Source organism: Staurois parvus, unplaced genomic scaffold (genome assembly GCF_062004578.1).
Source record: "Staurois parvus isolate SC_StPar_1 unplaced genomic scaffold, SC_StPar_1.0 ptg000192l, whole genome shotgun sequence".
NCBI lineage: Eukaryota > Metazoa > Chordata > Amphibia > Anura > Ranidae > Staurois > Staurois parvus.
In genome coordinates this window covers 11,593,054-11,614,148 of record NW_028317988.1, presented here as the reverse complement: position 1 = coordinate 11,614,148, position 21,095 = coordinate 11,593,054, and the positions used below count along the sequence as shown (strand labels likewise).

The 21,095-nt window shown below is 40.9% G+C and overlaps 1 protein-coding gene across 1 annotated transcript in view; it reads right to left on the bottom strand.

The window, feature by feature from the left end:
* DYNC2LI1 (dynein cytoplasmic 2 light intermediate chain 1) overlaps positions 1–21,095 on the bottom strand; it is a 60,832-nt gene that overhangs the window by 27,358 nt on the left and 12,379 nt on the right. Inside the window, exons 5-9 of the mRNA XM_089677846.1 lie at positions 15,733–15,821; positions 13,598–13,784; positions 11,638–11,706; positions 4,361–4,438; positions 2,236–2,312 (exon numbers count right to left, since the gene is read on the bottom strand). Of these exons, the coding sequence (XP_089533972.1) occupies positions 2,236–2,312; positions 4,361–4,438; positions 11,638–11,706; positions 13,598–13,784; positions 15,733–15,821 (500 nt within the window). The remainder of the gene's footprint in view (positions 1–2,235; positions 2,313–4,360; positions 4,439–11,637; positions 11,707–13,597; positions 13,785–15,732; positions 15,822–21,095) is intronic.

Genomic DNA, 21,095 nt, shown 5'->3' with positions numbered 1-21,095 from the left:
GCTGTACATTACAAAGGGGGACAGAACATGTGACAGAACAATACCAATACAATGCAAAACATGAGGGGATCGAGGGCCCTGCTCTTTCGAGCTTACAATGGATGCAGCTGCATGTAACTTCTGTACATCTTGTGCAGGCAAAGACAGCCCTTTGCATGGGTGTACACAAAGGTAAGCCTGTGTGAATGAGGCCTTAATGGGGTGGGGCTTGGAGGTCTGTTTGAGCAATTCAAATCTTTAGCATTTCACAAGTCTTACAAATACTGTAAAAAAACAAAAACCTTACCAATAAATACTAAAAGAACCAACATGCTCAAATATTTCCTCATTGAAAAGAACCTTCATTCTCCTTTGCCCATTTGTATTCTATGACTATTCTTCCCCTTCATAGCCAACCCTCTAGCCTGATGTACATTTTTGGCAAACTGAAGTGCGTTACATAGAAACATAATGACTGAAGTCAATCCTTCAAAGTTTACTATTGCCTCTTAATCCCTTTTATGTTCCACCAGGCAAACAGGAAAAACACTAAACACGTTAAAGCTTTTTCTCATTGCTCTGCAGATAAAATCCATACTGACTCAGTTGGATTTCCCCAAGGCTAAACTTGTAACCTTCTCAGATGTTCCATTATATGAGAGCAGCCAAGCACTTACACATTTAGCTCTGCTGGAGAGAAATCTCAAACCCATTTCTACTTTGCATTTACTGCTGCCTTTTGATCACTTTCTTTCGGTGAAGTTTAGGTTAAGAACCTGGGCATGAAGTCTCACATTTAAGCGGAGCTCCAGTCAAAGCTAAAAAACATAAAAGTCAGCAGCTACAAAAACTGTAGTTGCTGACTTTTAAAAAAACAGACACTTACCTGTCCCATGATACAGCGGTGTCCTCACTGCAGCTAGTTTCACTGGTCGTCCTCGCCACCCAGCATCAGTGGCTTCACAGCCGGCTGCCTATTACACATGTGCGAGAGGGGGGACAACTTCCGCTTCCGAATGCCAAGGTGATCGCAGTTGAAGTGGGAGCGGGTACCTGTCAAAATCAGGTTCCTGCTTCCCCCTCCAGCTCCCCAAAGGTGCAAATTCCTCAAGGGGAGCGGGGACCAGTACATAAAGCGGAACTTGCCCTTTTAGGTAGAGCTCCGCTTTAAGTAAATAAACTGCCATATATAGCCAGTTACAATTTCTGAAAATGGGCTTAGTAGTTGTTGTTGCGAGGCTTTTCATAATAGTAATTTCAGCACACACATTTGTATCACAAATAACAAAATATTTTACACCCAAAAATAGATTTTTCAGGTAAGTACTGGGGAATTTGAAAGACGAAAACAGCACTATGTGCCGACAGCAGAGATGGGAGTCACTCAGCACAAGCTTAAAATGGAAGCTGAAGTTCTACTTTAACTAGTTCCTGTCCAGCCCAGTTCTGACCTTTTTCTTATATTTGGAAACATTAGCATTTTTTTTCTCCAAAAAATGACTTAGAACCCCCAAACATATATACACACACTATATTGCCATAAGTATTGGGACGCCTGCCTTTACACACACACATGGGCTTTAATGGCCTCCCAGTCTTAGTCTGCAGGGTTCAATCTTGAGTTGGTCCGCCCTTTGCAGCTATAACAGCTTCAACAGACATCAGTGCCTGAGCTCACAGATTTGCTTCTGGAAGAATGGTCAAACCTTCCCATAGACACCCTCCTAAACCTTGTGGACAGCCTTCCCAGAAGAGTTGAAACTGTTATAGCAGCAAAGGGCGGGGCCAACTCAATACTGAACCCTACGGACTAAGACTGGGATGCCATTAAAGTTCATGTGTGTGTAAAGGCAGGCCGACCAATACTTTTTGCAATATAGTGTATCTCCTTTAATGCTTTCATGGCACTTATATTGCAGAGCACACTGGATGCTCACTTTTTGACTTTTCTCTATCTGAAATTTCACATGGGGCCATACAAAGGATAAGTAACTCTTCTCTGTCTCATTCAGTTGTGTGTGAACGGCGGCAGATGGAATTACAGGGGCTATTAAGGCTTTTAACAAAACATCATTACACAGACTATATTAGCCTAGATTCCCTATCTGCTGGATGTAAGTGGTAGATATAAAATATTTATAGGCAATATCTCATAACCACATGGCTAAAATACAAATACCAAATAAAAATAAAAAAAACTACAAACACCAATTGTACATACTGGATATATTCTTTTGTAATGCTTTGTTTCTATACCTTTTATCTTGTCCAAAGGCCAAGTGATTCACAAACAAACGCATAACTCCTTTATGGGATTCAGACTTGCTGGTGAACTGAAAAAGAATAGATATCATCCTGTGAAAGTTTCTATATCACCAATTTAATTAGAAATTCCCTACTGTCAGCTCCTAATATTAACATTCTTCAGATTAAACATAAAAGTCAAGCTTCAGTCAAACTTTATTTTTTTTTGGATAGCGTGGGGATTCCCTTTAATTACTGTCTGTGTTCCCAGTGAGGACATTTCCCTTTAATTTCTACCCTGTCAGACTCCTATCAACTGGACAGGAACAGAGAAAAAAACTCCTTAAAAAAAATAGGTTCTAGCTAGTCCTTATTCTACTAGATACCCTTTTACTGCAGTGTCCCCCCGTTCAGGTAGATTTCCTGTCATGTCTGACTACTATTAGGTAAATAGGAAATGAGGGGAATTCTCCCCAAACTGATCACAGTTCTAATCCTTGCCTAAGGTTGGAGCTGGGCTTTAATATGAGGAATAAAGCAAGCCATAGACCAGCGTTTTTCAACCACTGTGCCGCGGCACACTAGTGTGCCGTGAGATATTGTCTGGTGTGCCGTGGGAAAAATTGCAATTTCATCCGTAACATGTGGCCTCGGCTCACAAATAGACTAATCATTAGAACAGCAATGGGCAAACTACGGCCCGGCGGACCTTTTAATCCGGCCCGCGGAGCGTGATACTGTCAGGATGATCTGTCCCCCTCGACGTATCTGCGCATGTGCCGGAGATCGCCGATCGGTTGCTAATGCCTGAAACTGGCACATGCGCAGATACGTCGAGGGGGACAGATCCTCATAGGAGACAGATTTTCATGCTACACCGGAACGGCGAGAGGAACGCGCGGAGCAAAGGTAAGTGAATTGACACAGGGGGGGCTTGGGGACTTAATATGGGGGATGAATTAATATGGGGGATGAATTACTATGGGGGATGAATTACTATAGGGGGGATGAATTACTATGCATTGAGGTGGTGTGCCTCGTGATTTTTTTCATGAAAAAAGTGTGCCTTTGCACAAAAAAGGTTGAAAAACACTGCCATAGACTATACAATTTTATTTCCTTCCACCACAGGTTGCAGGAAAGAAAATCGCTTGATTTCGCTCCCAAAGTTATTGTGTTTTGCCGGCGGGGAGCATTCCCTGCTGAAAGAACACAATGATCATTGCTGGCTACTATGCCAAATAAAATGGCTGGAGATTGGTCCCAGGAAGCAGCCTGGCCAAAGATAAAAGTAATTGGCATGGAGCTCTGGGACAGCGCAGAGCTGGAGTGAATAGTGAGTATAGCAAATTATCTAACATGTTCTTAATGTGATACTAAACAGAAACGTGTTATTTGCCATAGTTCACTCACATAAATCATACATATCATGCCCCTGTATTTTGTTATTTTTTGGTGCTGTGTCAGCTTCAGAAGAGCTATTTAGATTAAATTATAAATCTCAAAAAACTATTTGATAGCTCCCTATAACTCTTTATTGAACATCGAATGTGTATTTTTTTGTGCATTAATGTGGTGTAAGTGGAGACAAAGATGACTGACATTAGCTTTCATTTTGGTCAGATGGCATCTGCATCCAATGTTCTTTTTTTACTTTATTAGCAATTACATTTGATTTACTTAATACAGATTTATATTAAAACTAAGTGTTTTTGTGAGTTTCTTAGTGATTGTAATCAATCAGTATACTATATCCCCCCCCCCCCCATGGGGTTTAGAAATAGGAGGACATGGAGGAGGAAGGGAAGGGAGTGTAATTGACCACTGTGTCTACACCCACATGTGTGACTCTACAGTGATGTGGGCTGCACAGAAAAGAAAAAGTAGCAAATGAAGAGCTTAGAAAGTAACTGAAATATAAGCATGCTCAGTAGAGGACACCAGCTGGTCTACACAATCTCAGCCTGCAATGGGGACACAGAAGATGGGAGGGACAGCTGAAGGCAGGATTGACCAGGTATATTTCAATCTACACAAAACAAATGCTTGGGTGGCTTTGTGAGTATGCACACTGACAGTTTTTCATAATCTGGGTTTAATGACACTTTAAATCTGTAAATCAGTTTGCAATACAAACCAAAAGAGAGGCTCCATAAAAATGGGATACAAATCGAAGAGTTTTGCATATAATTTTTCGTTTTTCAGATTCGAGATCCTAGAATGAGTAGATAATATGCAATTATAATTTAAATATTTATTGATTTTCATTTTAAATACTTTTCAACATCATGATATACAAACATACAAATATATCTATACACCATAGTATCCAACATTTCTACTTTATTTACTTTATTCCAAATTTCTCCCCCCCCTCCACCACCCTCTCCCAAATCCCATCTTCCTACTTTTCCTTTTCTCTGCATCATTTTATCTCAGCAAGTGCAGTTTTCCTATTATTTTCTTTAATCTTTCCTATATTTCGTATATAACTTAGCTTTTTCCCAATTCTCCCATTTCCTATTATAAATCTCCATCCTATCTTCCTGGACATGGCACAACCTTTCCATCTTTTTAATCTGCTCAACTTCTTCTACCCAGTCTTCTACCCTCGGTACTTCTATTTGCTTCCAAAACCTGGGTATCAGAGCTTTTGCAGCATTAATGTAGCACCATATCCCTGATTTTTTATATTTATTGACTGATATGTCCATGTTATGTAAAATACACACTTCTGGGTCTAATCCAATATCTATTTCTGTTATTTTCCTTATCAAGTGGGTTATTGTCTTCCAGTATAACTGAATTTTTGGGCAACCCCACCATATGTGATATGTTGTACCCATTTCACCACATCCCCTCCAGCACCACGGTGAACTCTCTTTACACATCTTATTTTCAACAATTGGTGTAATGTGCCATCTTGTCAAACACTTATAGTTCATCTCTACTTCTCTCATAGAGATGTTTTCGTGGGTTAATCTATATATTCTCCTCTGCTTCTCCTCATCTATCACACTTCCCATGTCAGTTTCCCATTTTATTATATATGTTGGCTTTGTATTTATATCTAGTTCTGTGAGTATTTTATATACCTTAGCAATCCCGTGTTTCCCGTCACCTTGTGTGCCCAAAACCTTTTCAAACAAGTTCCAATTGTCTCTTGTCCTTAAAGGTTTTGGCAAGCTTCCAACAAAACTCTTCAATTGAAAATACCGCCACTTGTCTAATTTAGTGAAAATCTCACCCTCTTTTTTTTTCAATTCCTCAAATGATCCTATTTTATCCCCCACCAAAATATCTCTTAATTGAACCTCTTCCTTTTTAAACCACCTACCTCCTATTTCTTCTCTACCAGGGGGGAAAAACTCCGTGTTTTTTAGTGAAATTAGTGTTGAATTAAAAGACCATTTCAAACTTTTGTGTAAGTTATCCCAAATTTTTAAAACATTCAAAGTGTATGTATTTACATTATCATTTAGGCCCCTATACTGTGTTGGTATCCATATCACTTTACCCAAATCTATTCCACTAAGTTCATTCTCTATCCTCACCCAACTTTTTTTATAGTTCTGTATCCAGTCTATAGTTCTAGCCAATATTACAGCTTTATAGTATCTTTTAAAATCTGGAAGCCCTAAACCACCCCTTTCTTTCCTCCTACTCAACAACTCATATGACAATCTTGGTTTTTTATTCCTCCATATGTATTTTGTTATCAGTTTCTTAATTAACTTAAAAAAGGTCTCTGGGAGTTTAATTGGTATCATTTGATATCTATACATGATTTTTGGTACTATTATCATTTTTACTAGGTTAATACGACCTATCAATGTCGGGGTTCCCTCTTGCAATATTTTTAGCTCCTCTCTAATCTCATTAATCAGTGAAATATAGTTTAATTTGTAAAGGTGTTTATATGAAGCTGTGAGATTTACTCCTAAGTATTTTATATCTCTATCTTTCCATTTAAAGGGAAATTCCTTTTGTATTTTTTCTTTTTCATTTTTTGAAATATTTATATTTAGAATCTCCGTTTTTGTTGGATTTATCTTTAAATTTGACAATTCTCCATACTCCTTCAATAGCTTCATTAGGTTTGGCAGTGTCATCCTGGGGTTTCTCACGTAGAACAGCAAGTCGTCAGCAAAAGCGGCGACTTTATGTTCCGTGTCCCCTATCTGAATTCCCTTTATATCTCTATTTAGCCGTATTGTTGACAGAAGTGGTTCCAGTAATACAACATACAACAATGGGGACAGTGGACATCCCTGTCTTGTACCGTTTGACATCTCAATGGGTTCTGACCTCTCCCCGTTCACCACAACAACTGCAGAGGGGTATCTATACAACTTTCCTATCCACTCTCTCATCTTGGGCCCAATTCCCATGACTTCCAACGTATCCATCATGAATCTCCAATTCACTCTATCAAACGCTTTTTCAGCGTCTATAGAGAGTAGAATCACCGGTTCTTTTCCCTTTTTACTTTTTTGGATCAGCATCAATGATCGTAGCCCATTATCTCTACCCTCCCTCCCGGGAACGAAGCCCACCTGGTCCTGATGTATCCATTCCGGCATTAGCTCTTTCAATCTATTTGCCAAGACCTTTGCGTATAGCTTAGTGTCAGTGTTTAATAATGAGATAGGTCTATAGTTCGAACCCTGTGTAGCATCTTTTCCCTCTTTTTGGATAAGCACCATTTGAGCTTGTAGCGATTCTTTTCTTATTTCCATCTCTCCACCTAATGCATTCATATATTTTCTAAGTTTTGGTACTAAGATTTCACTATATTTTTTATAATATCTCACAGTATAACCATCTGGACCTGGACTTTTCCCAGACACTGTACCCTTCAGAGCTAATTTTATTTCCTCTTGTGAGATATCTGCATCCAGGGAGTTCATTTGGACTTCGCTTAATTTTAGTAACCCAGCCTTCTCTATATATTTCTTTCTCTTATGGTTCTTCTCACTTTCTATATTTTCAGATTCCCGCAGGGGATTTATATTATACAGATCTCTATAATATTCCATAAAAACTTTGGTGATTTCTCTATTTGAGTGTTTCAGGTTCCCCTTAGCGTCTTTTATTTTTTCTATATAATTTCTATTTTTCTTTTTCCTTAGGGCCCTCATCAAGTATTTTCCCGGTCTTTCTCCCCATCTATATCTCTCACTCAAAACCCTATTATATGCTTTTCTCCTCTCCTCTTCTATTACACCTTCCAATTCTTCTTTCTTTTTTTTTAACTTCAACTCTATTTCTTTTATTATTCTATTCTTGTGTTGTTGTTCTAGCTTACTTATTTCTTCTAAGAGTCTGCTCATTTTCTCTCTTCTTTCTTTTTTCTTTCTTGCCCCAATCGCTATCAATATTCCTCTTATGTATGCCTTATGAGATTCCCACACTGTAGCTATGGACACATCACCTGTCTCATTTTCCTGGAAATACCGTTCAATCTCTTCCCCTATTTTCTGGGCTATTTCGTTATCTACTAATAGTGTCTCATTAAGTTTCCATCCCAGCCCTCTTGTTTTCCCCTTCCCCCATTCCAATTTCATTCTGACTGGGGCATGATCCGATAAAGAGATTGTCTCTATTTCAATTTGAACTAGGTGGTCGATTAATTGATGTTCTATTAATATGTGGTCTAATCTTGAATACCTCTTATGCATGTTTGAAAAAAAGGTATAATCTCTATCTTGCATGTGTGTAATTCTCCAGGCGTCTACTAATTGGCTTATATGTAGTTCTTTCTTCAAGAGTTTCAGAGCCCTACTTCCTTCTCTCTGTGCATGGGAGGTAGCATCTTTTTGTGGATCCATACAAAAATTAAAATCCCCTGCGAGAATCAAACAGCCTTTTTTAAAGTCCGTCAACTTCCTCAGCACTTTTTTCAGATATATCTCTGGACTTTTATTAGGACAATAAATATTGGCCAATGTACATTCGATCTCCTGTAGTTTTCCCTTTAAGAACAAGAATCTCCCCTCTGGGTCTGTCATTCTATCGTCCAGCTCAAACCTAGTATTCTTTGCCATACCTATTGCAACACCCTTCGCTCTCTTAACCGGGGAATCAGCATAATACCATGTTGGGTGATTTCTGGATCTCAGCCTAACGTTCGATTCTATCTCAAGATGTGTCTCCTGTAGGAATACTACTGAGGCTGCTCTATGATGTAATTCTTTAAACAGTCTAAATCTTTTCCCAGGGGAGTTCAACCCATTTACGTTATATGTTATAAACTGAATCTCTTCCATCTTCCATAAATCTTCTCTTCCCCTTCTTCTCCCTTCTCACTTGCTTTTGTATTTTTTTGCAGGAAAAATACCCCCCCTCCCCACTTACCCACCCCCCCCAACTTCCCCCTCCCCCCCACCCCCTTCCCCCCCCCTCTTTTTAGGCCCATCTTTTGCCTATTGATCATTTATGGAAGAAACTTCCACTTTTGATCTAGTCCTTGGGCTAAAAACTCTGGGCATGGACGACCTTCCCCTTGTCCGACCTCCTCATAGCTCCCCTGGTCCCTCCTAGGTTCATCTCCAGCACCGTAAGGCAGGGGCAGTAGGGTGAGGGCTGACCAGTGTAGAGGAAAGACAAAAAAAAAAAAAAAAAAAAAAAAACCCAGCCTTATCTTCCCTCCACCACCTCTCTCCCCCTCCCCCTCTCCCCCCGCCCCCTCCCCCCCACAAGTTGCCAATCCTCTTTTCTCTTCATTCTAAATTCCCATTGATCTTCTTCCCAGCCTGGAATCTCCATTCTTTGTATTTTTAAACTGTCACAAAAATGTTTCAGATCTTCTGGGAACCTGAGGTGCGCCGTAACCCCGTTTTTCCATCCTATTAAACATTCAGGAGACCCCCATCTGTATTGCACATTATATTCTTTTAACCTTTCCAATAGGGGCCTCAAAGTTCTCCTTCTCCACAGAGTCTCTGGGGCCAAGTCCGCATATATCTGTATGTCGCCACCTTCATACTTAATAGCTGGTTTCCCTTTGATCTTCTTCCAAATTTTTTCTTTATCTCGAAACTCATAAAATTTAACTATAATGTCTCTCGGGTTTTCTTTCCCCAGGTATCTCTGGATGTTTCCTTTTCTGAAAATTCCTTCTATTTTAGACTTTTCCATTTCAGTGCTGTCTGTTATAATATTTAATATTTTACAAACCACTTCTTGCAGGTTTTCTCCCTTAGAGTTCTCTGGGGCCCCACGTATCATGATGTTTCTCCTCCTGTCTCTATTTTCTTGTATCTCAGCTTTATATTTCAATTTTTCTTGGGCTTTCCCTATGCTAATTATTACTTTTTCAAGCTCAGAGATAGCCTGGGTCTGATTTTTAACTTTCTCCTCCGTTTCCTCCACTCTCACCAGCAGGTGTCCCAGGTCACTTCGGATATTTACCATTTCTTGTTTTATTGTTTTCTCCAGTTCTTTAAACATTTCTGCCATTTCTTTTTTATTAGGTATTTGTAGATCTTTTTCCGTCTCTGTATTTCCTAATGCTTGCTGATTGCTGGTGTCCAGGCCTAATGATACTCTAGGGCTATTTTCCATGCTGAAATCAGCTTCTCCTCTTTCAGTCCTATTCTGGGATCTTTCTGGGGTTACGTTTCCTTGGGAGGTATATTTTTTAATTGTACCAGTCTGGGACCCTTTAAGCCCACTTCCTTTTACACTTTTATTTTTCATTTTCTCTGTATCTTTTGTTCTTTGCTCTTCTATTTTAAAATTCCTGGATTTAGGGGGGATAGAGAATCAAAGGTCTTGTATACTAGTCTCTGCACTATTCCCCGGCTGGTCTTTTTGGGCTGTTCTGTCCTCAAATCTTTTCCACCTTTTTTGCAGTCACTTACCCCCTGCTACCCTTTAGGGAGCCATGTAATGCATCACAGTTAGGGTATAGAAGATTTCAACTTAAAGTCACTCACCCTCCTCGTATGTTTCCTCCAGTGGCCCCGCTGTTTGCTCTCTCCTTCAGGTCACATAAGGTCTTTATTCAAGGAGAAGGGGGGGGGGGGACCCTCCAGAGTCTCTTTGATCTTCAGTTTACCAGGGCTCAGTGAATATCTTCTTATCTTGCTTTATGCCCTGGGGGTCTCGGGGGAATAGAGGGAGAATGCACCGATCCCCAGCCGACAGGACCTTTCTGCTCTCTCACCGCAGAACGCCGGCCGGCCGGCTTCCCGAACTCCCAGGCGTGCTTTGCGGTCGGTCACGTGCTCGCGCCGACTTCCCAGCATCCAACCGCTCTCTCACCGCTATTCACCAGCCACTCTCCACTCTCCCCCCGCACACCTCCGCTTTCCGTCCCGGGGAGCCGCCAGGCCAGGGTAAGAGGCAAGCCACCAGGCTATCTACATATCTCGGGGGGATCACAGGGGACCTGGGGAGGTCAGGACATGGAGCTCCGTCCGAGAGCTCCTACATTGAGCTCTCCTCCGCCGCCATACTCAGGCTCCGCCCCCCACCAGTCTCATTCGATAATATGCAATTAGATCAAAGAAAAAAAAACACATTCACATAAAGTAATTCACTTTATACTACCAGAAGAGAAGAGTAAAGCTGACCATACAAATATTGAATTTTGCTGAATCAGCAGAAGGTCGATGGCCAGCTTTACTTTAAATCATTAAATGTGGGGTATAGTGTGTCATCAGTACAGGAAGCCAAAGAAAGCATCAAAGGCTCTGAACCTTCTCCACTGGACAACAGAAAGTGTTGCTGATCCCTCAGTACCATCATTTCCTCTCTTGGTAACAGACTGTCACTGGGTCAGGAAATGAGGAGGAAAATAGAACAATTAGAACCAGAACCAGCTAAATAAATCTCTCTGTGTGGCCATTTGTTTCTATTAAAGTGTATGCATAACTAAAACTTTACGTTTTAAATAGAATATGGAAAGGTTAAAACACCTGCCAGGTTATTTTTTCTGTCTGTGTACCATTGGGGAGATATACTTTCAGTTCATGTTCTGAAAATAAAATAGGAAGTAAGAGAAAATCTCTAATAGTGAGTGGAATACCTCTCTTAAGCCCTCTAAGCTAGTCACACACTGATCGAAATTCAGTGGGTCTCTGCTGGACCTGCCAAATTCTGATCAGGTTGTGGACTCCCCTGCTTAACATTAGTCGGCTGTTTAACTGACTTCTGTTAAAGAGACATGTTAGAATCAACAACTCCTCTGATCAGTGTATTTTGACAGTAGCAGCTTCTACTATCAGAATACAGTGTCCTGGTGGGAAGATTCCTCCAGAATGGGGGAATCTGTCAGTTTTTTTTTTCATTCCAACAGCTGGCGGAAAGAAAAAACAAAACAAAGAAACAAAAAAAAAAAAGGAACTATTTATGGCAAGCTTTAAAGAATAGTCACCAAAGCATCTCACATTATATTACAAAGCTTACCTGAAATATATCATATTTGCTTCCAATAATTTGTAAAGGCAATGGAAATGGAGCAATCAATTCTCTGTCCTGTTTGATTTAAAAATATATACATAAAGATCATGGGAGATGACAGCATGAAATCAGCCAGTTCAACTGCAAGGTAAGGTATACAAAGCAGCAACAAGAAACACGTAGAATCTATCAGTCATCTATTAAGTTGTGGTAACATTAGAATGTCTGAGTAATTGACCTTAAAGTGTTACTAAACCCAGGACCCCGCATTCACTATATCCGGTCTTCCGCAGTGCACAAAACATGGAAATGACATTATTTTAGTAAATATAAACTGTTAAATACCTTTTCTCATCAGCAGTATATAGCAGATGGAATGAGGACAGTAAAAGAAGGGGAGGAACAGAGAAGACTGGATCAAACAGCTTTTTTACACAATGTGGAGGATTAACCCCTCCACAGTGAGTGTAACAGGAAAAGTACATATAATTTCAACCACCTGTATATCTGGAGACACTGATCATTGTGGGGTTGGTTTGCTAAAACTGGAGAGTACAAAATCTGGTGAAGCTCTGCATGGTAGCCGATCAGCTTCTAACTTCAGTTTGTTCAGCTTTGACAAAAACATCGGGAAGCTGATTGGTTTCTATGCAGAGCTGCACCAGATGTTGCACTCTCCAGTTTCAGTAAATCAACCCCTTTGTCTTGCTGTTTACTAAAAGTGGTCTAAAGCCACTTCTTCAGCAAAGCCCAATATTGATCCTCTGCCCAATGAGAGCGGCTTTAATAGCCAACAATGTACTTTCATTGGACAGGTTGGAAGGACTTAAAGCCACAGTCACAGGCCTCACTAACAAACTGCAAACAAAAAACAACTTCAGACACTTTTCTGGACAAGGGAAGTAAAAGCAGCCTTTTACAAAAATGTTTAGTTTCAGAGAATGGAGGACAGGTTCTCTTTACCTAAGTAGTTCTAAAGCCCCAGCATATTGGGGTACATGTCCCATCAATCCTAGCGCCTGTGCATATGTGAACCTGTCAGGACATTATTGTTTCTATTCCTCTTGGCTGACTGCAGGTGTCCAGTGCAGGAAGCAGCATGTACTCTGCGAGGTGGCTCTAGAGGGGCTCCACAGGACCCTGAAAGCCAGGAAGACACCCTTACAACGGAAATGGGGACCAGCAATCAGGGGGCTGTGTGATAAGGGAGGCTAAGATAGCAGAAACTTCAGAAGGAGCAGAACACAATTTAAGTCCTACCAATAGCACCTTAAAGTGGAACTTTAGTCAGAAAATTAAGTCCTAATAGATCACTTCAGGCTGGCTCCAAGTGTAGGTATAGCTATGTAAAACATAAAAAATAGGTGCCTACACTGTTTACAATCCAGTAACGCTCTCACCCTGCTCTGCACATTCTCAGTAGCTCTCTAATATGGGCACTACGCCTAACATCAGAACCACTAGAGGCTGATCAGCTCACAGCTTTGAGGCTTACTGTTCCTGAAGAGGGAAGAAAGCAAAAAGGAATGATTCAGACAGTGCTGAGAGAACACAGATTAGAGGGAGAAAACAAAAGCAGAAGAGGTGACAAGACAAACTCTTCTACCAGGGAGGCAAAAAAACTTACAAAGGACAGTGTATTATCTTATATCCCTGATTTTCTCTTCAGAACTGTAAAGCTTCTGTCAGCCTTCCTCTCTTGCTAAGCCAAGACATACAATAAAGACTGGAAATGTACATATTAAAATTACAGAAAGTGACATTTAGTTTTTGAGACCAAAGTGAGCAGGAGAGTTTTTAATAAGTAAGTGACTGCTCTGGGCATCAACAAAATGGTGGCCTCCAGCAAGAAGGAACAGAAGCAATGCTGGAGGCAATTACCCTTCTCCTTTGTAGCATGCAAAGCAATGCCTAATACATACAGTATATCTCAAGCCAAGAAGTCTTCATCAGATTATATACATACCGGATGGTTATTTGGAAAACTTCTCCAGACATTTTGCACAATCTGATTGGCTGCCTTAGAGTTGGATTTCCCAATATCAGCTATAATTTTATCTACGTGGTTCTTAGTAATTGGTAAGAGCTTCTCTATTGTGTGCCACAGTTCATTGGGCTTTGAAAGATCAAGAACAAGTACTATAGAAAATGTCCTTAAAAAAAAGAAGAAAGAAAAGTAAAAATTGGTTTAGTTTATAAAACACAAACAATGACAAGCTGAGAACCCATTTAAAATGATCAACTGTGCATTGTGATAAGAAAGACAGGAGAAAACTGGAGTGCCACCTTCTGCTGTATTATATTGCTCACACTCCGCTACAGAATACCATGCATGTTTTAAAATGTACGTATACCAAACTATTTTTTCTTTTCTGTAGTTTTGGATAGAGTGGGAAAGGATTAAAGGATGTCAAGTTTTTTTTTTCATTGCTGTCCCTATTTGGGAGAAAATGAGGAGAAATCCAAGACTTTAGATTTGTTGCAAAAGGAGAAGGAATATCTTTCAAAGGAAACCCTTTTGCCAAGAACATACAGTCAGGTCCATATATATTGGGACATCGACAATTCTAACATTTTTGGCTCTATACACCACCACAATGGATTTGAATGAAACGAACAAGATGTGCTTTAACTGCAGACTGTCAGCTTTAATGTGAGGGTATTTACATCCAAATCAGGTGAACGGTGTAGGAATCACAACAGTTTGCATATGTGCCTCCCACTTGTTAAGGGACCAAAAGTATAGAGCCAAAAATGTTAGAATTGTGTCGATGTCCCAATATTTATGGACCTGACTATATGTCCAAGAGGGGAATTCTCCTCACTTTGGAAGATTTCCTCCTACTTTCTTTTTTTTTAACGCTTACCATGTGAAGCCAGCAGTACTCCCCCATCTAAATCCCCCATCTAGGTCCCTCCCACCATCTGTTCCGGTGCGGCGGACTGCTAATCCAGCATTGCTTGTCATCCGAGACTACTGGCTCCCAACCGACCTCCTGTGATGACATCACTCCTTTTCTCTCTCCTGAGAGGACTTTGCTGGCAGCCATCCAAAAGGAAGTGTCCAAACCACACAGGCAGTGATGTGGACACCTAAAGGTGGACCCAAAGCAAAACGTAGACAGGAGAGAAGACACGGGGCTGCAATGTCACATGACTACGGGTTAAAGTAAATAAAAATGGGTATATACTGTAGATAAAAAAAATGTTTCCACTGATCCTGCAGTGGGGCTTGAAGGATCAGATAGCACATAACAGCCTAAAGGTGCAGCAGGCATAGCAGCTTCTAGCTTAGAAAACCATAACCAATGACAGGGCTGTGTAACCAATATCCCGGCAGCCTACCCATATCCACTGTAACAGGTTCAGTATGGGCATGTAATGGGTTCAGTACAGCAGATGTTAGCAGGCAGCCAGCATGTATGTCATATCTTGGCATATTTTGAAAACCCTACTCATTCAACAATTCCTTGTTCAGGGGGAATACTTTAAAACTGCCCTCTGGGCAACTCTAATCTCAAGTCTATGGGTCGTGGGATCAAAAGGTATGTAGAAGAAAATAACATTTATAAGGGGCAACACAGTGGCTTAGTGGTTAGTACTGCTGCCTTGGGTCCTAAGTTCAAATCCCAGCCAGGATACTATCTGTATGAAGTAACATGTCCTCTCTGTGCTTGCATGAATTCCCTCCAAGTACTCCAGTTTCCTCTTACACTCCAAAGACATGTTTCTAGGTTTATTAGCGTAAGCCTAAATTTGGCCCTAGTATGTGCGTGAATGTGAGATAGTATCTTCAGACTGTAAGTTTCTTTGAGGCCAGGGATTATTGTGAATGTACAGTATGTGAAGTGCTGCATAAACTGATGGTAATTACCTGTAATGAATAAATAAATAAATAAATACAAGTTCACCTTTGCTTTGTGGTTCCTCCCACAGACCCCTACATCACTATAGAATGTAGTAGGAGGGAAATGAAAGGCAAAGCCTTGTTCCCAGTTCACCTTTGCAGCTTTAGAGCTTCCTGGAAGGCATGGAAGTCATGTCTACAGACCTTAAGTAGCCCTACTTCCATAAGAATTGCATAAGCATTGCAACACTTACCTAATGTTCTCAATGGTGATGGGTATATTTATTAAATCCATTAGAGATAGTCCCCCTCCTAGTTCCCAAAAATGAGCAATGTCCTTTGGCTTAAAAAGAAAACAAATGAATTAATATTACACCAACGTTTCAGCTGCTCATTAAAAATGATTTCTACTTGGATGTTGTATATTAGTGAATTTATTCTATTTAAAGAAAGCATTCCTGTCTGTCATCTCATCCAATCTGTAAAGCTGGTCACAGACATTGCAAAAATTATGAGTGCAGCGCTAATTAGTATCTAATAGAACCGTAATACAATATATACTCAATCCCCAAAATAAATCCAAGATACTCAATACATATACAGTGTCATGCATGTATTCCCTCATGGGGAATATCTCGTGCAAAAACGTGAAAATAAAGTAATATATACTATAATAACATATATACTAATAATAAACAGTGCCACACAAAAAGTGCACAAAGGAATAAACGATAGTTCAAATACGAGAAAAGTCCAAAGTTAATAATAATAATACTGATGATGCTGTGCTTAATGATGAACTTCACACTCCACTCTTCATGCAAAATTATGTGCAGTGTACGTGATGCACACGTGACAATCCTTAACAGCCAAAATGCCCCCTCACCTCCTTCCTTAGACCCCAAGGGGCCAGCACGCTTTCAGGATCACACGATCCTATCAGTATGGATCACTCTCTAGAAAATATCTTCCTCCTCCAGCGTCCTCCAGTTTAGCAGCCAGCTCCTCCCAGGGTCATAGTAAGACACAAGCAGAGACCCTCCATAGTGCAACCAGTAATTTTATTGGTAATAGGTATAAAAAGTAGATTTCCACTCACAAAACGATGAATCTTCCAGCCTCCTACCACATGCTATGGGTGTACTGCATGGGTAATACACAGGTTGTTCCAATATGGCCCCCACGCCGGAAATTACGTCACCGCGATTACCGGAAGCTCCTCCCCACGTACCGACTAGTTGCATCACGCCCACTTCGTGACTTCATCAGAGACCCTGATGAAGTCACGAAGTGGGCGTGACGCAACTAGTGCTGGCCCCTTGGGGTCTAAGGAAGGAGGTGAGGGGGCATTTTGGCTGTTAAGGATTGTCACGTGTGCATCACGTACACTGCACATAATTTTGCATGAAGAGTGGAGTGTGAAGTTCATCATTAAGCACAGCATCATCAGTATTATTATTATTATTAACTTTGGACTTTTCTCGTATTTGAACTATCGTTTATTCCTTTGTGCACTTTTTGTGTGGCACTGTTTATTATTAGTATATATGTTATTATAGTATATATTACTTTATTTTCACGTTTTTGCACGAGCTATTCCCCATGAGGGAATACATGCATGACACTGTATATGTATTGAGTATCTTGGATTTATTTTGGGGATTGAGTATATATTGTATTACGGTTCTATTAGATACTAATTAGCGCTGCACTCATAATTTTTGCACTGTTTATTCACTTATTTTGGGTATAAGCTTAGTGTCAGCAGCTTATGGTTATAGGGTAGGAGTCCTTGTGAGCGCAGGAGGTTTTTTGTAATTATCTTTATGGTCACAGACATTACAATCAGATGGTAGAATCTCCTATATAAATTTACTAAAAAATATTTGGTGCAAAGACATCCCTAATAAGATACACATTGAATGGAATAGGTAGATGGGCTCTCATATTACATTGTTGTTGACATTTGATCTCTAAGGGCTCAGATTGGTGGGTGTTGTTTTCCTGCGTTTGATGCACTTCTGGAATGCACATGAAATGCAGGTCAAGAAAAACCCATTGACTTTGAGAGACTGTGTTTGACCTGCTTTGTGTTGCGCTGCGTTCCTATGGACACAGCATGTCCTGTTGAGGTGTATTTGAACTGCAGTCAAAAGGCAGCCTTTTTATGTCAAAAGTTACAGACTGTCAACTTTAATTCAAGGGGTTGAACAAATTTTAGGAACTGCAACCATTTTTATACACAGTCCCTCCATTTTCAGGGGCTCAAATGTAATTGGATAAATCAATATAATCATAATTAAATTGTTCATTTTTATTATTTTGTTGAGAATCCTTTACTGGCAATGACTGCCTGAAGTCTGGAACCCATGGACATTACCAACAACTGGGTTTCCTCCTTTCTGATGCTTTGCCAGGCTCTAACTGCAGCTGTCTTTAGTTACTCTTTGTTTGTGGAACTTTCTGCCTTTAGTTTTGCCTTCAGCAAGTGAAATGCATGCTCAATTGGGTTGAGATTAGGTGACTGACTCATCTATTGCAGAATATTCCACTTCTTTTCCTTCAAAGGCTCCTGGGTTGCTTTTGCAGTGTGTTTTGGATCATTGTCCATCTGTACTGTGAAGCGCCGTCCAATCAACTTTGCTGCATTTGGCTGAATCTGGGCTGACAGTATATCTCTAAAGACTGCAGAATTCATCCGGCTGCTTCTGTCACATCATCAATAAACACCAATGACCCAGTGCCACTGGAAGCCATGCATACCCATGCCATCACATTGCCTCCACCATGTTTTACAGATGACGTTGTGTGCTTTGGATCATGAGCTGTTCTTCTCCACACTTTTTTTCTTCCCGTCATTCTGGTACAGATTAATCTTAGTTTCATCCATCCAAAGAATGCTTTTTCTGAACTGGTCTGGCTTTTTTAGATGTTTTTCAGCAAAGTTTAATCTGGCTTTTCTATTCTTCAGGCTTATGAATGGTTTGCACCTTGTGGTGAACCCTCTGTATTTGCTCTCGTGAAGTCTTCTCTTGATTGTAGACTTTGACAATGATACGACCACCTCCTGGAGAGTGTCCTTCACTTGTCTGGATGCTGTGAATGGGTTGTTTTTTAACCATAGAGAAGATCCTGCAATCATCCACCACTGTTGTCTTCCGTGGAGGTCCATGCCTTTTTATGTTGCTGAGCTCACCAGTGCGTTCTTTTTTCCTCAGAATGTGTCAAACTGTTCATTTGGCCACTCCTAATGTTGGTGCTATCTCTCTGATGGATTTGTTTCATTTTTGTTTGAAGCCTTACAATGGCCTGTTTAACTTGCATGGACAGCTCCTTTGAACACATGATGTAAGTTCACAGCGATAGATCCCAAATGCAAATACCACACTTTAGAATCCCCTCCAGACCTTTTACCTGCTTAATTGATGAAGAAATAACAAATTAGTAGCCCCCACCTGGCCATGAAACAGCTTTTGATTAAATTGTCCAATTACTTTTGGTCCCTTGAAAAAGGGGGGATGGCTACTCTTTCAGAGCTGTAATTCCTAAACCCTTCCTCCAATTTGGATGTACATACCCTCAAATGAAACCTGAGAGTGTGCATGTTCAGCCTATATTCTGCCCTTCAAAAATACAATTCTTGTCTCCACACTGCCAAACAGACCTCTTTTATCAGCAACACCCTCTCACGCAATCCCTGTCAACTCTTTTCTACCTTTAACTCTCTACTTCGTCCTTCTTTACCTCCACCCACTAACTCACTCACTGCCCAGGAGATCGCTAATCACTTCAAAAATAAGATTGATACAATTCGTGACAAGATCTCCACTGTACAGATATCTCCCTCACCCTAAACTCCTTGTCCACCTGCACAATATATACTTCCCTTGTTTAACCCAGCTACTATAGAGGAGGTTGGTAAACTGTTTTCTAAAGCCCACCTAACCACCTGCCCCCTGACCCTGTTCCCTCGCAAATACTATGGTCACCCTCTGGCTCTATCCTTCATTCTTTAACTCATAACTTTAATCTCTCCCTTTCTACTGGCATCTACCCTAACTCTCTAAAACATGTGCTAGTCACCCCCATACTTAAAAAAGCCTCACTGGACCCCGCCAATCTTGGCAACCTAAGACCCATCTCCTTACTCCCTTTTGCCTCCAAACTCCTTGAACGTCTAATCTACAACCGGCTGAGCTGCCACCTTATTTAAAATAACCTTCTCGATAACCTTCAGTCTGGATTTCGCCCACAACACTCCACAGAAAAACTGCTCTCCTAAAACTCACAAACGACTTACTAACCAGTAAAACCAATGGTCACTATTTCGTACTCTTGCTCTTGGACCTCTCTGCTGCCTTTGAGACAGTTGACCACCCCCTCCTCCTCAAAAAACTCTATTTACTTGGTCTCCGTGACTATACTCTCCGATGGTTTGAATCTTACCTATCTCACCGCACCTTCAGTGTCACTTCCTCCTCTCCTACTCTTACTGTCGGGGTCCCCCAAGGTTCTGTCCTTGGACCTCTCCTATTCTCGATCTACATTTCTTCCTTCGGTCAGCTGATAGATTCCCATGGTTTCCAATACCATTTCTATGCTGATGACACACAAATCTCTCTACTCCTCAGCTCACCCCATCAGTTTCCACATGTATCACCGATTTACTAACAAACATATCAGACCGGATGTCACTCCACTTCCTAAAACTCAATCTATCTAAAACTGAGCTCATAATATTTCCTCCTCCATGTGCCTCTTCCCCTGATTTCTCAGCCAGGATCAATAGCACCACTATCAACCCATCCCCGCATGCCAAGGTGCTAGGTGTAACCCTGGATTCTGAACTATCCTTTCAGGCCCACATCCAATCCCTGTCCAAATCATGTCGCCTCAACCTCCGCAACATCTCCAGAATACTCCCCTTTTTAACCAATGATACCACAAAGCTCCTAATTCACTCGATGGTAATCTCTCAACTCGATTACTGTAACTCCCCCTCATTGGCTTACCTTTACATAGGCTATCCCCTCTCCAGTCCATCATGAAAACTTCTGCCAGGCTCATCCATCTAACCAACCATTCAGTGTCTGCTACCCCTTTCTGCCAATCCCTCCACTGGCTTCCACTCACTCAACGAATAAAATTCAAAATACTAACAACAACTTAAGAAGCCATCCACAACTCTGCCCCCAGCTACATCACCAACCTGGTCTCAAAATATCAACTAAACCGCTCTCTTCAATCCTCCCAAGACCTTCTGCTCTCTAGTTCCCGTGTCACCTCCTCCCATGCTCACCTCCAGGACTTCTCTCGAGCTTCTCCCATTCTATGGAACTCTCTACCCCAATCTGTCCGGCTGTCTCCTAATCTATCCACCTTTAGACGATCCCTGAAAAGCTCTCTTTAAAGAAGCCTATGCTGCTTCTACCTAGTAACCCGCCATTTATTTCCTCCATCAGCTCATCCCCACCACAGCTATTACTTTTTGTATCACTCAACCCTTCCTCCTAGATTGTAAGCTCAAATGAGCAGGGCCCTCTGTTTCCTCTTGTACCAAATTGTATTGTAACTGTAATGTCTACCTTCATTTTGTAAAGCGCTGCGCAAACTGTTG